The sequence below is a fragment of the Protopterus annectens genome, chromosome 6.part0 (genome assembly GCF_019279795.1).
Source record: "Protopterus annectens isolate FY-2018-M chromosome 6.part0, PAN1.0, whole genome shotgun sequence".
Taxonomy (NCBI): domain Eukaryota; kingdom Metazoa; phylum Chordata; order Ceratodontiformes; family Protopteridae; genus Protopterus; species Protopterus annectens.
The window spans coordinates 1,801,259,723-1,801,272,676 of record NC_056737.1 but is presented as its reverse complement, the minus strand read 5'-3'; the positions used below and the strand labels follow the sequence as shown (position 1 = coordinate 1,801,272,676).

Below are 12,954 nucleotides of genomic sequence, written 5' to 3'. Positions count from 1 at the left end.
TAATTGGAAATACATGTTAGTATATGCACAGATATCTATAAACTCCTTCTGCAGTCCTTAGCCTGTTTTCCTGAATTAATAATTCCATGACTGGCATAAAAATCAGGCAAAACACAGAATGGAATGGATGTTAACAAGGAGTGGCAACACCAAACAGCACCAGTGATTTGATACAATGTAACAGTCATCGGGTTGGAAGCAATCCAGTACCAGCACATCCAGATCAGCTAACTGCTACTCAGATGCTGAGTGCCCAGGCCAGAAAGCATAGTCACCAGCTGAGTTCACAGTACAAAACCACAATTTAGTCCAGTTAGACCTCAACAATATAAGCACTTTCATTTGGAAAAGAAAATGGACCTTCATCAGATAATCATCTATTGAGATTAAGAAATGAAACCAGGAATGTAGTTTTGAAGGACAGAGATATAAAATACAGACCAGTTTTGAGATCTTCAGTTTTTTTTATATATCAAATCTGGCAACAGTGCTGGTACTAACTTTTTATAGGGCATTGATTTGTGAATTCAATGGGGCAACTAAGGAAATTAGACAGAAATTAGACAGATCTTATAAGAATAGTGTTGAAATGCATTATTGAGCCATTACAGAGGGAGGACCTTTTGGAAAAAGGACCTCAGCCAGTATATAAGAACACATGAAATATGAAGAAATGTTTTGAAAGGTCCTACAAGGGTCTAACAAAAGACTTTATATCTAATAAGGGTATGTTTAAGTGTGGACGCTGTGCTCAATGCAGGCATAATATAATGTGTTAATTTTATTATAGCACAAACACCTAAGGCTTTTGCACTCAATGAGAAATTTAACTGTAATAGTAAAGGTGTGATTTATATAGCCCAGTGATTAACCTGTTCAGTATTTTATGAGGGCAAAAGTGAGAATGTATTTAGAAAAAGAATTTACCAGCACACTTACGCCATAAACATGTGATAAAAGAAACACACTATATAAACATTAAACTGCTTGTGGGTCTTTTAAGAGATTTGTTTTTCTTTTTCTATTTTGTAAAATGTTCCTCCTTTAGAAAGAGGAGGTGATTTGTCACTTCACTTAGAAGAAAGTGTGCTATTTTAACAGTTGTTACTTGATACTAACAGCAAGCCAGTGATGAATGAAAACATATCTATTAGTTGTTTATTAACACAAAAAGAAATATGATTTAAGGAACGTTTAAATGTTTAGAGATCATTTATAGAACTGTTTTCAGTTATTAAATTACCTGCTATTTAATATAATTTAAGAAGTTTTTCACAGTATTTATTACAGAATTGTTTTTTATTTATGTAATTTTAACAAGTATTTTTAAAGTATCTGCTTGAGGGAGATTTTTAAAAGTATTTAACGTGATTCTTGGCAAAGGGATGATTATCTGATAAATTTCCATTTTATTTTTGGAACAAAATTATGTATATTGTTGTGGTCTAATTAGAATAAACTGTGGGTTTTGTACTGTGAACTCACCTGGTAACTGTACTTTTTGGTTCTGATTTTTTTTGGTGTGGTTTGGAACACTTTTTCTGATTTTTAGATTCTGTGACTCAAACAAATGAAAAAAAATAACATGAATATAAGGAATAATAGGCCAGAAAGCAGTTCTAAATATCTGAATGATTTTGGACATGAATATTTTCATGGAAGAAGTAGGAAATGCTACTTCAGTAGCCTAGGTCATGGAGGTGTATATGCCAATACAAAGCTGAGTAGATGATGCATTCTCCTGAAATGAGTTTACCCAACTAAAATATCCCCAAAAACACTAGAACATCAAGAAACATCAAGGAAATGTTCAAATCATTCTTCAAATTTAGATATTAGATGCTAATAGCAGACCTTTAAAAAGAACATAGCAACCAATCACAAATAATATAAAGCAACCCTAATTTATTCTTAAAGGAGAACCTCTAACATAGTTTAATTAACTTGTTCACCAGAATTCATATAATACATTTCCATACAACTGTAGTATGATTCAATTAAAACATCTCATATTTGTAACTTTTTCATTTTCTTTAAACTTTGTGTTTGATTTTGGTAATTAATATGAATATGAGTGAGTTATTTTATTTTACATTGGTTATTGACAGTGAAAAGCACATATTTAAATGTGTCTTGATGTTTTGTTAATACAAAAATTCTGCTTAGGTGGAGAGAACAATATTTTTCATTGCAAAAGGATTATTTTATTTGTGGAATGATAAGGAGTTGGATTTGTATGACTATTTTATATCCATATAATTCAGATCTGAGCAATTAGATTCAGTCACTTATATGTTTAAGAATGTTATACTGATATTGTAATTTCTTATCCTAGGCAGTGAGATATTTCTTTAAGAAAAAATATCTATCTACCTATCTATCTATCTATCTATCTATCTATCTATCTATCTATCTATCTATCCATCTAGCTATCTATCTATCAGTATGTTTACTTACCGCATTTCCTTGAGGGCCAGGTAAGCCTCGACCTCCTGGAAAACCTGCAGCACCCTGTACATAAGAAAAAAGCCTTTGTTTAAAACTCCTTTTTGGCTACTGCTGGTATCACATTTTTCAGGATGTTAAAAAAATCTCAGAGCAGCTGTTTTAATTGTATCCTATAATATTTTCTGAACATGTATGATTTAGAAACGTTTTACATGCTTGCTGTGTAGAGCATGGGTATACTTGAATGATGCCAACAACATTAGATCAACAACCCAGCCAAAGTGTTAGATATGTATATTTTCTGCAAGGAAACTGACAAGCTGTCACTAAGTAACTTCTGTGCTATTGGACTGCATTGAAAAGCAGTCACTAAATGGCCTCTCTACTTGTGGACAACATGGAAAAGCAGTTACTACATGACTTCTGTGCTAGTAGACTGCATGGAAAACAGTCACTAAATGGCCTCTGTGCTAGTGGACAATATGGAAAAGCAGTCACTGAATGGCCTCTATGCTAGTGGACAACATGAATAAGCAGTCATTAAATGGTGCCTGTGCTAGTTGACTGTCTCTGTTAGCTTAGTTCCTTAGGTGACATGAGTAGTAAGTGGCTAGAAATAAGTCTATGACTAACATACCACTATACATTACAACATGGAAGGTATAGTAGGGACAACTGGGAAAACAGAACAGTTTGCCAACAATAGAACAATAGGACTACCTCATGATCTAGTACATGCAGTGGGGCTACCTCATGATCTAGTACATGCAGTGGGGCTACCTCATGATCTAGTACATGCAGTGGGGCTACCTCATGATCTAGTACATGCAGTGGGGCTACCTCATGATCTAGTACATGCAGTGGAAGAGCAATAGCAGTAGAACATTAGCTGGGGCAAGTAGTGAGAAACAGACAAAAATTAAGGAAGTATAATGTGCTTTTCTTTATTCTTTACCAAACTAAGATAAAAATGTTTACAAAATGGTCAGTGAATACTTACAGGTGGACCTGGTGGGCCAGAACCTCCTTTTTCTCCAGGTTGACCAGGGTTCCCCTAGTAAATTAAAAGAAAATAAAGGACATTTTATATTGACAATGGAAACAACTGTTAGACAAACTTTTTTTTCCCTTTAGTTGTATATATATATATATATATATATATATATATATATATCATCATCATCACAACAAAGTTATAATGATGTAATATTGTGAAACAAAGCTTTTGCATCAAAATGAGAGATCCTATAGTTATTTCTAGAAAGGATGTGATTCATAGTCAGCCTAAGACACACACACAGACACACACACACACACACACACACACACACACACACACACACACACACACACACACACACACACACACAATATATATATATATATATATAGGTGTACTGTAACAGATGTATACACACACACACACACGCACACACACACACACACACACACACACACACACACACACACACACACACACACACACACACATGCACACACACAAATATGGCTCATTGTCTTGCAATATTACTTAAAGCTAAACTTCTGGGCACTTTAACATTCATTAGTGGAGATGGCTAGAAAAAATGTAAATGTTGTTAAGGGTACCATTTAAATATGTAATTTGATGTAGTTTTTTCACTAAAATTAATCTGACTAAGAAAAATCAAAAATGCAACACTGTGTCTCTACAATCAGTTAAAACCAAAGGGGAAAATCAGTGTTTGTTTTCAAAACTACTTTACTGTCAGAATTACAAATTTGTATTTGCATGGTACTTTAAACCATGAGAAAGTGAATGTTAACTAAGCTAACTGAGAATTAGCACCCTGAGATAAGACACATGTTAATTTAGATATTATATGTTGATGGCCTGTGAAGTCATTCACATTATAATACCAGTTACATGCTTGTCGGTCCTTCAAGCCTAAATGCTGACTAAGACAGGAAGTGTTCATTTTGGATTTGCTAGGGTAAGCCAAAGGACCTTATTAACAGTGTATCACAGGTGATACATCTTTGGAAGGACTAGTTAGTAAGAATTGGGGAGTGGCATAATGGTTAAGGTGTTTATCTCACAGACAAGACGTACAAAGTTTAATTCTCACTAAGGAAAATTGGCTAAGTTAACGTGGTCCACAAGGGCAGCTAGCCATGCGCTTGCTTAAGAACCTATGTGGTAGGATAAGATACCAACTGTGGTAGATGTGGCATGTAGTAAAGGGGCATTTTAGAACATATGAGAGACCAGTGCACTTTAAAAAGTTCAAAGGTCATGCAACGTTAGGTGTTAATGAAATACACACATAGAAATAGGATCCTAATCAGTGTGGACAGTACAATGTCACAACAGACATTTCAAACAGCTTATCCACATCAGCTGTTTTGTTAACTCTACAAACTGCAGAAAAGTTGTCATTCTTTGGTTGTTCTAATATGGTTAGAAGGTGGTTGCTTTGGGTACCAGTGTGTTATTGCTACTTGATCTACAACATGCATCCTGTGCACTGTGATAATGTAATGTGTTTTCTGGTGAGTTTTCTGTAAGAATCAACAACTCTGGCCATTACAGCATGGTATACAAATCCCTTGACTAGTACATTGTGCCATGTTTTGAAATCCGTATATTGACTAAAAAATGGAAGTTGATCTAGTAAAAGGGGAAAGAGCAATGTTCCCAGATTTTTGTATAGAATCTCAGATGAATCCTAAACTCAGAATTCAAACTTTAAGGTAGTAGCTAATGAACTGTGCTAAGACAGTATAACATCAGTATTTCAATTATATGAAGGCACGACTATTAAAAATATTTGTCTTGTTAAACTATTTATCAACCACCGTGAATGCATATTCAAATTCACCCAGAGAGATATGATGCTGGGTTACTCAAAGATGCTGTTGTTTTGCTTAACTAAATAAATTAGTAAAGCACTTTCTTGTAGAAAATAGCTTAGTTACCTAAAAGGGATTTTTATTTATTCCACTATATTAAACTGGTTCATTGGTTTATACTAAGCCAGCAGCATATCAATCACCGTGCCCTTAGCAAAAAATGACATGGATTAAAAGACCTTGAAGGTCAGTTAATAGATCAGAAGACTGTTTTAGGAGGTAGAATTAACTTGAGAGATTTAATTAGAATATTTTCAGCATGGATTATGGTAGAGAGAAGGAAAATAGGGAGACCGAAGAAAAATGAGGGAAAAGAGCGGCAGAGAAGGAATAGGAAGGCTTGAGATCTAATAATGTTTAATTCAGCATAATCAGAAATGTATACCCAGTAACTCCTGGGATGAATTGGTAATGTGATAAAACTCTGATGACAGATATTTGTAGAGTGACTCGGGATAAATATAGAACATGACAGCTCTCTGATAGCAATTATTAGGAGTAAAAATAATGAAAAAAACACTTTCTGCAAACCATGTCTATGCCCTTTTTTCCACTGTTGTGTCTGTAAAGCTATAAGTTAGGAGGTGTAGCTTTACTCTATTTTTAATTTGTTACAATAAAATCACCTTTTCCACATGCAACCTACCTCTAAGTGTTATTTTTTATTTTGCAGGTTAAGGAAAATTATTTTATTCATAACAAAGGCTTACTTGCTTAAATAATTATGGACAAGTTCCTGGGAATATGTAGGTCAGACTTCTTAATGTGACAAATCTGGATGATGTCACTTTTGCTCAAATAGTAAGGATAAGGATCTCTATCAAGCAGCTGAAAGAAACTGTAATATATCAATGGGATTGTGATTAACAGAACTGTTTACGAGAATGGGAGCATCAAAGACAAGGCGTGGATTCCATATTTTTATTATTTTCAGTAGTGTGTGTGTGAGTGTGTGTGTGTGTGTGTGTGTGTGTGTGTGTGTGTGTGTGTGTGTGTGTGTGTGTGTGTGTGTGTGTGTGTGTGATACTATAATCTTCTAAAGCATCCAAGGCATTGAGTGGCAATACTTCTAGTCCAGCTGGAATATCTTGTCACCACAGCCACTGGAAAAAAATATATATACATATTATACAAGTAATGGCTAACAAGGCCACTTTATTATCATCTGTCACCTCATTAAAGGATACTGCTGTCTCGTCATATCCAAAGTGAAGTGGATCCCAGTTAAATAGAGAAGTGACAGGCTTATAGACTCCTGTCTTTACAAGCTGTTGAAAATAAATCTATTCTCCTTCACTGGATAACTATCAAGCAAATCTACTATAATCTTAATCATTTTCATCCAGTGATCCTTTCTTCGCACACCACAAAAGAAACTAATATGCAGTTGCCACAGATTCTCTAGTTTAGGTATCTGGGAAAATAACTAAACTTTGCAAACCACCTACTAGAATATGCATTTTAGATGCATGTTTAACATTTCACTGAGATTGAATGCCCTGCCATGGTATGAAACAAACTGTATTAAGCTTTAGATCAATGAGACCTACAAAAACATTCTGCAGGATGGTGAGACCAATCTATCTATCTATCTATCTATCTATCTATCTATCTATCTATCTATCTATCTATCTATCTATCTATCTATCTATCTATCTATCTATCTATCTATCTATCTGTCTATCTATCTAATCTACACACACACACACACACACACACACACACACACACACACACACACACACACAGACACACACGTTTATTTATTTGTATATACTAACTAAACAGTCATGCAGCTATGGAGACACACTAAAGCACTGCCATTTGGAAAACAGAAACAACACTAGGTAATTGATCACAGAGCTCATAAAATACCTAGCCATATATACCTTTATGTAGGCACAACTAAAGGTTCATACCACTCTTCTCAAGCAATTAATATCACTCACCATCCATAGTGAGTAGGATCTTACATGATTATTCCATTGTAAAGCTGGGTCTTGAGTAGGATTTCACATGATCATTCCATTATAAAGTTGTGCCTATCTATCCATAGTTAAAGATTAGCCATAAAGGTAACTAAAGTAGTACTTTTTTGACCTGTATTGGTAACATATTCCATAGGCTGGGACTATGTAGAGTTAAAGGGCGATGTCTCCAGATAGTCATTATTATTTAGTGGTGTAGATTTAGGTCACAAGTGTAGGTATTTGTAGAGCCGCTAATTTTGGAAATAAATAGGAAATCAAGCAGGATTACATTTTCCTTGTTTGAAAAGCAAGATACAGGTAACAGTAGCCAGTAAGCTTCTTAGAATACCAACAGTCATACTAAATTATTGGAATAGTTGAATGATTTGTGGCCTTAAATTTTCTTGGTTAGAAATTCTTTAACACCTTTCCAACTGAGTGATATATTTGGATTTGTACATAGAATGGAGACATTATATTTACAATGATGGGTTTGATAAGGGAAGTAAAGTGGTAAAATCATTTCTTTGGATCTTGAAGATATTCCCTTGGAAAGTAGCTTTGCCAGATAGAAGAATTTCCTGACTATGGTGGAAATATGATGATTGAATGAGAGTTGTCCAGATAAGGACCCAAGTCTATTATGACCATAACTAACATTTCGCTTAAGAAAGCTTTTGGTACACTATGTAAGAGTGCATTCCAGTCCTCGCTGGAGGTGTTTAGTATCAGTGAATGAGTGGATAGGTTGCAGTCATCAAGAGACTTCATCATCTGCTCTTCTGGGATATCGGCTCGGATGTCTACAAAATAAGTAACAAACAGGAAATGACCCAGCACTGATTCCTGTGGTACCACCACCAGTTACAAGTTTATGTTCAGAGATACTACCTGTAACTTTTGCAGCTCAGTATCTGTTGGAAAGCCAATTTGCAATCCAGTTGACAATGTAGGGGTTTACATTAAGTTTGGCTAATTTTTCAATAATATCAGCATAGGACAGTGTGTCAGAAACCTAGCCTAGGTTAAGATAAGCAGCTTGTCAAAGAAGGCTACTAGGTTTAGTTGACAGGACCTGCCCTCCACAAAACCAAACTGATGGAAGTATGGACCAGTTAAGTGGCATATGATTGTACAAATGAGTTCTGCCATGTTACATGCCATGGCTTTGCATGCAAGGCTGGTAAGGCTGATGTGACTATCCAGGATTGTAAATGGGCCACTTTCATATAGTGGAGTAACAGATACTATTATCCAGGCATCAAGGACATACTCTGTGAATAGACAGAATTTGACCAATTTAAGGATAGATTTACATATTATAAACTTGGCACTATGAGAATGCAACTGAGTATTGTTTTCAGCCTTTTACCATAAGTCTAAGCTTTGTTCCAAGGTGATTTCAGTAGGATCTAAATGTACAGGGATAGTCTAGCAACAATTTGTATAAGTAAGGTAAGGTTAGCTCTAAATTTTTATATACTTATAATACATTGACTGTATTTTTGGGATCAGAATGGTTGCCATTGTTATAGATGACCTCTGTGTTTTATTCCCTATTCCTTTGGCATCTGCAGTGATCTTAAACATGCACTCTGCTTTACAATTCGAATAGTACCCTTACATTCTTTGATGGCATGTTTGAGTACAGTGTTGAGGTATGGGATGGGGATTTCCTACAGCTTTTCATTATGTTCCTTCTTTTGTTATACAGTATATCAATATGAAGTTCCACAAGAGTTTTATTCCAGAATTTACTATTACGTTTATGGCAGATGAACACTGAATTTTCCATGCAGCTTTTTATGTGCTAGTAAAAGTCAGAGGTGAATGTGTCAACCCTGTCATTTGGGTTTATTTGCAGGGAATAATTTAAATTCTGAGAATATCTCCTACAGATGGTCTCATTTGGTGGTTTGGTGTTAGCATTAGGCCTAACAGAGAAGATAATTATATACAGCCAGATTTAACCAGGGATGAGGAGATACAGGGTAGCTACATGTGAGGGCTAGGTTGGTAAGAACCAGGTTAAGGATATTAGAACCTCTAGTGGAACGTTTCAGAATTTGTTCTTGTTCACTGGTATTAAGAAAGTCTGGGAACTACTGAGCATATGCATTTTGGAGGTGTAGCCATGAAGGTCAATGCTGAAGTACTTGAAGACGGTATTTAGTTTATTACTTAAGCTCACATTGGTTGGTTAAAGTAATGTTTATGATCTTTGGCTGACATTGATGGGGATCCATAGATAGGCAAGTAGAGGGATATTGATTTGTACAGGATCTCCATATTAGGATTGTTGCCAACTTAATGTGAAGTGATGGTGTTTTTGACAAATAAAGATACTCCCCTGCAGTTACTCAAGGATTTGAAGGTGTATCAGGTGCTAAACCATTCGTATAAAGAGACAGCTGGTATTACACTGAACAAACAGAAATGTATTTCAAGTGGTAAAATCAGTCTGTGAGTTTATAATAAAAAAATTGAACCTTTTATCCATTTTACACTTGACTAGGTAAAGAGTAATATATTTTGAACATCATACACTATAAGATGAATGAATGTAATCATGTCGAAATAATGTATAATTAGAGCAATCTGAAATGCTGAAATGTACACGTTGTGCAACAAGCATCTAAACAAACTGTGCTGTCACAACAAAAAGTTTGTGTTTTCAAGCTGTGTGACAATTCACATTTCTGCAATAAACACATCTGATATGTAAGTACATTAAGTGCAGTAATAAGTAAAAGTATTCAACTGCAAGTAATGTGAGGTCGGTGGAATGGAGTGAGAGCAGTGAGTAAGGCTTGTGCAGCATATGCAAATATTCTAAGTTTTTTTTAAATATTATAGTATTACTTCCCTTATTCTAAATGTTTATAGGCTGTTACATTTTTAGACATTGCAGATAATGGTTTTGATTCTGATTATTTGATGCCAATGGAATTTTCTTTAATTATTAGTTAGATATGAAACAACATTTGCAGCCTCCTGACAGCAATATCTACTATTTTACATGAATTCATTCACTTAAATTGGATCTGTGGCAGGACTAGCCACCCAGCAGTGTAAACCTTCTCTCTAGATGACTACCACTGTTGAAGTGACACCCTGACCCCATGTTCAAAAATGGGAAAAAGGGATTTGTGGATGGATGGAAGGATTTACTTAAGGTGGAACTTTGTTGCAGTGCTATGCAAGTCTAGCAGAGGAAAATATTTTTTGTTTGCGTAACATAAGAAAAATTGCAGGAAGAACTGCAGCTGCAGGAATGACACTGGTATGTTATAGGTTTATCTTTGTTTTTTTTATAAAAATGGCTTTGTTATGACAAAGAGTTATATACCTGTAAACCAGGGGGTCCAGGAGGGCCACCAGCTCCTTGGGAACCAGGGGGACCTTTTTCTCCAGGGTTGCCTCTCTCACCCTTTCCACCAGGTTCACCATGTTGACCCTGTTGGGGGGGAAAAAAACAGATATCAATTAACAAGCACATACATTGATTATTGACTGTATTATATAGGAAGAAATAAAAACTAAATTACTTTTGCATAATTTTCATCTCACTGGGCATTGCAATTTGTGAAACATTGGTATCAGCTTTTACTATTAAATAATTAGTAAAGCTGATAAAATTAAAGAAAGGTAAGGAGACAGTCATTTTAAGTTCTTTAAGCAAATGTATCATTGAGAAAAAGTCATAAGAGACAGAGAAACACAGAAAGATGAAAAAAGGAAAATAAGAATGAATTGCCTGTTTTTTTCTGTGAAGTTAAGCTTTCACATTACCATCTGGTACAAGCCATAACCTTGAAAGGGAAACATTTTAGGTTACACATAGAACCAAACATCAGTGAGAAAAGATATGCCTTGGTTAAAACATGTGCTCAGTGAAATGTATGTTGCTTTGCCTTGTTTTTGTTGGTGCACCACTGAGGGCATGCAAAGCCACGGCTGTTACAGAAACTTGTTCAGTGGTTACATGGCTTAAACTATCTATTAACAAGAAGCACAGTATTCTGATCGGTCATTTATTATTTATTAACTTATTCATTATTATTTGTTTACTGGGCTTGTCCAACTGGGCAGGAGACCCCCTTTCAGACTTAGATATAAGAAAAACAAGGTTAATAAATGACTTAATAAGGATGATAACTAATATCAATTGTTTGGGTGTGTGGGTAATAAAACAAAAAAGTTGTCTCAGCAGGAGTGCGAGGATTTATAAGAAATGATGAAATATTGGCATCAGACCACAGACCATAGGACTATTTCCAGATATTTAAGGTTTAGGAGAGATAAAGTAGGGAAAGTAGCAGTGTATCACATAAGAAAGGAAGAACATCAAGTAAAGCAAATGATGAGGTAGACAAAGGAAGTGTGAGAAGCCAGCTGGATAACACTCCATGAAGTTATCTGAGGAGCTGTTTATCTCTGGAGTTTTGAGCAATGAGTAACACAATAAGACATTGAGGACGAATGAAAAGAATAAGAAGGTTTGTTTTAAAGGAATGGTATAAAAATAAAATAAGTTTTGAAGGAGGATATTTTAATTTGCCAGGGTCAAGTTAGGCTATACAGGCAAGGGTGATAAAAGTAAAGTCCGATATGGGGGTTGATGGAACTTGCCAAATTTCAGAAATATGTTGAGTGACGTGTATTCAGTGATGAATGCACTGGCTGTAGTATTATTCAGGACTAAATGTAATCTAAAAAAGGAAATATAAAATAAAATAAAATAAAAAATAGAAAAAGGGCATTTTATGAGGAAGGGAGGGAGAGAGGTTTTTACTCTTCGCATGCAAGCAGTAATACCACACATCCTGCTATTATATTTTGACTCTGATGATCTGAGTTCACTGATTAATCATCATATTATTGGTTCAAATTCTTTAAAAAGTCTGTTTTCGGAGAATTATCTTTTAAAAAACGTTCCAATAGGACTGGAAAATGGGAGCAGTTAGTATAAGTAGCGGTGTGTGCAAAGAAAACAGAGGTTAAAGACAGAATATCTATTTAATAGATTGTACTTACAGGGGGCCCTGGGAATCCAGGAGTTCCAGGAGGCCCATTTTCACCTCGCTCTCCCTGAAAATGACATAATCATTTGGTATTACTATTTGTATCAGTAGATATTTGAAAAACATTTTAAATAAGTCAAATTATGGTTTATTTCCAAAAAAAAAAAAAAGAAAGAAAAAACATGTTCTTAATAACTGGTTTTCAAATTATACTGTAAAATATTTGTAAAGCATGATATTTCAGCCTGCAGTACGACATAATTCTCTTTTCAGAAAATCACACACAGGTATATACATTGAGAGCAATAGATATACCTTCTCAATTAATTTCTAACAATATAATGTAATATATATTCTAGTTATCCTACTGGTTTTGCATTGCATGATTTTATTGGTACCTATGTGATATATATATATATATATATATATATATATATATATATATATATATATATATATATATATATATATATATATATATATATATATATATATATATATTTTTTTTTTAATTTGAATTGCATTTTACTTTTTATTGTAGTAAGGTCATAACTGAATAAATATCTCCAGTGATGCTGTTCCCCTGCCTAAAATGAAATTAAAATACAGGTTAATTATAA

The 12,954-nt window shown here is 34.6% G+C and overlaps 1 protein-coding gene across 1 annotated transcript in view; it reads right to left on the bottom strand.

Moving 5' to 3' along the window:
* COL3A1 (collagen type III alpha 1 chain) overlaps positions 1 to 12,954 on the bottom strand; it is a 323,606-nt gene that overhangs the window by 85,737 nt on the left and 224,915 nt on the right. The window contains exons 35-38 of the mRNA XM_044075159.1: positions 12,348 to 12,401; positions 10,660 to 10,767; positions 3,449 to 3,502; positions 2,458 to 2,511 (exon numbers count right to left, since the gene is read on the bottom strand). Of these exons, the coding sequence (XP_043931094.1) occupies positions 2,458 to 2,511; positions 3,449 to 3,502; positions 10,660 to 10,767; positions 12,348 to 12,401 (270 nt within the window). The remainder of the gene's footprint in view (positions 1 to 2,457; positions 2,512 to 3,448; positions 3,503 to 10,659; positions 10,768 to 12,347; positions 12,402 to 12,954) is intronic.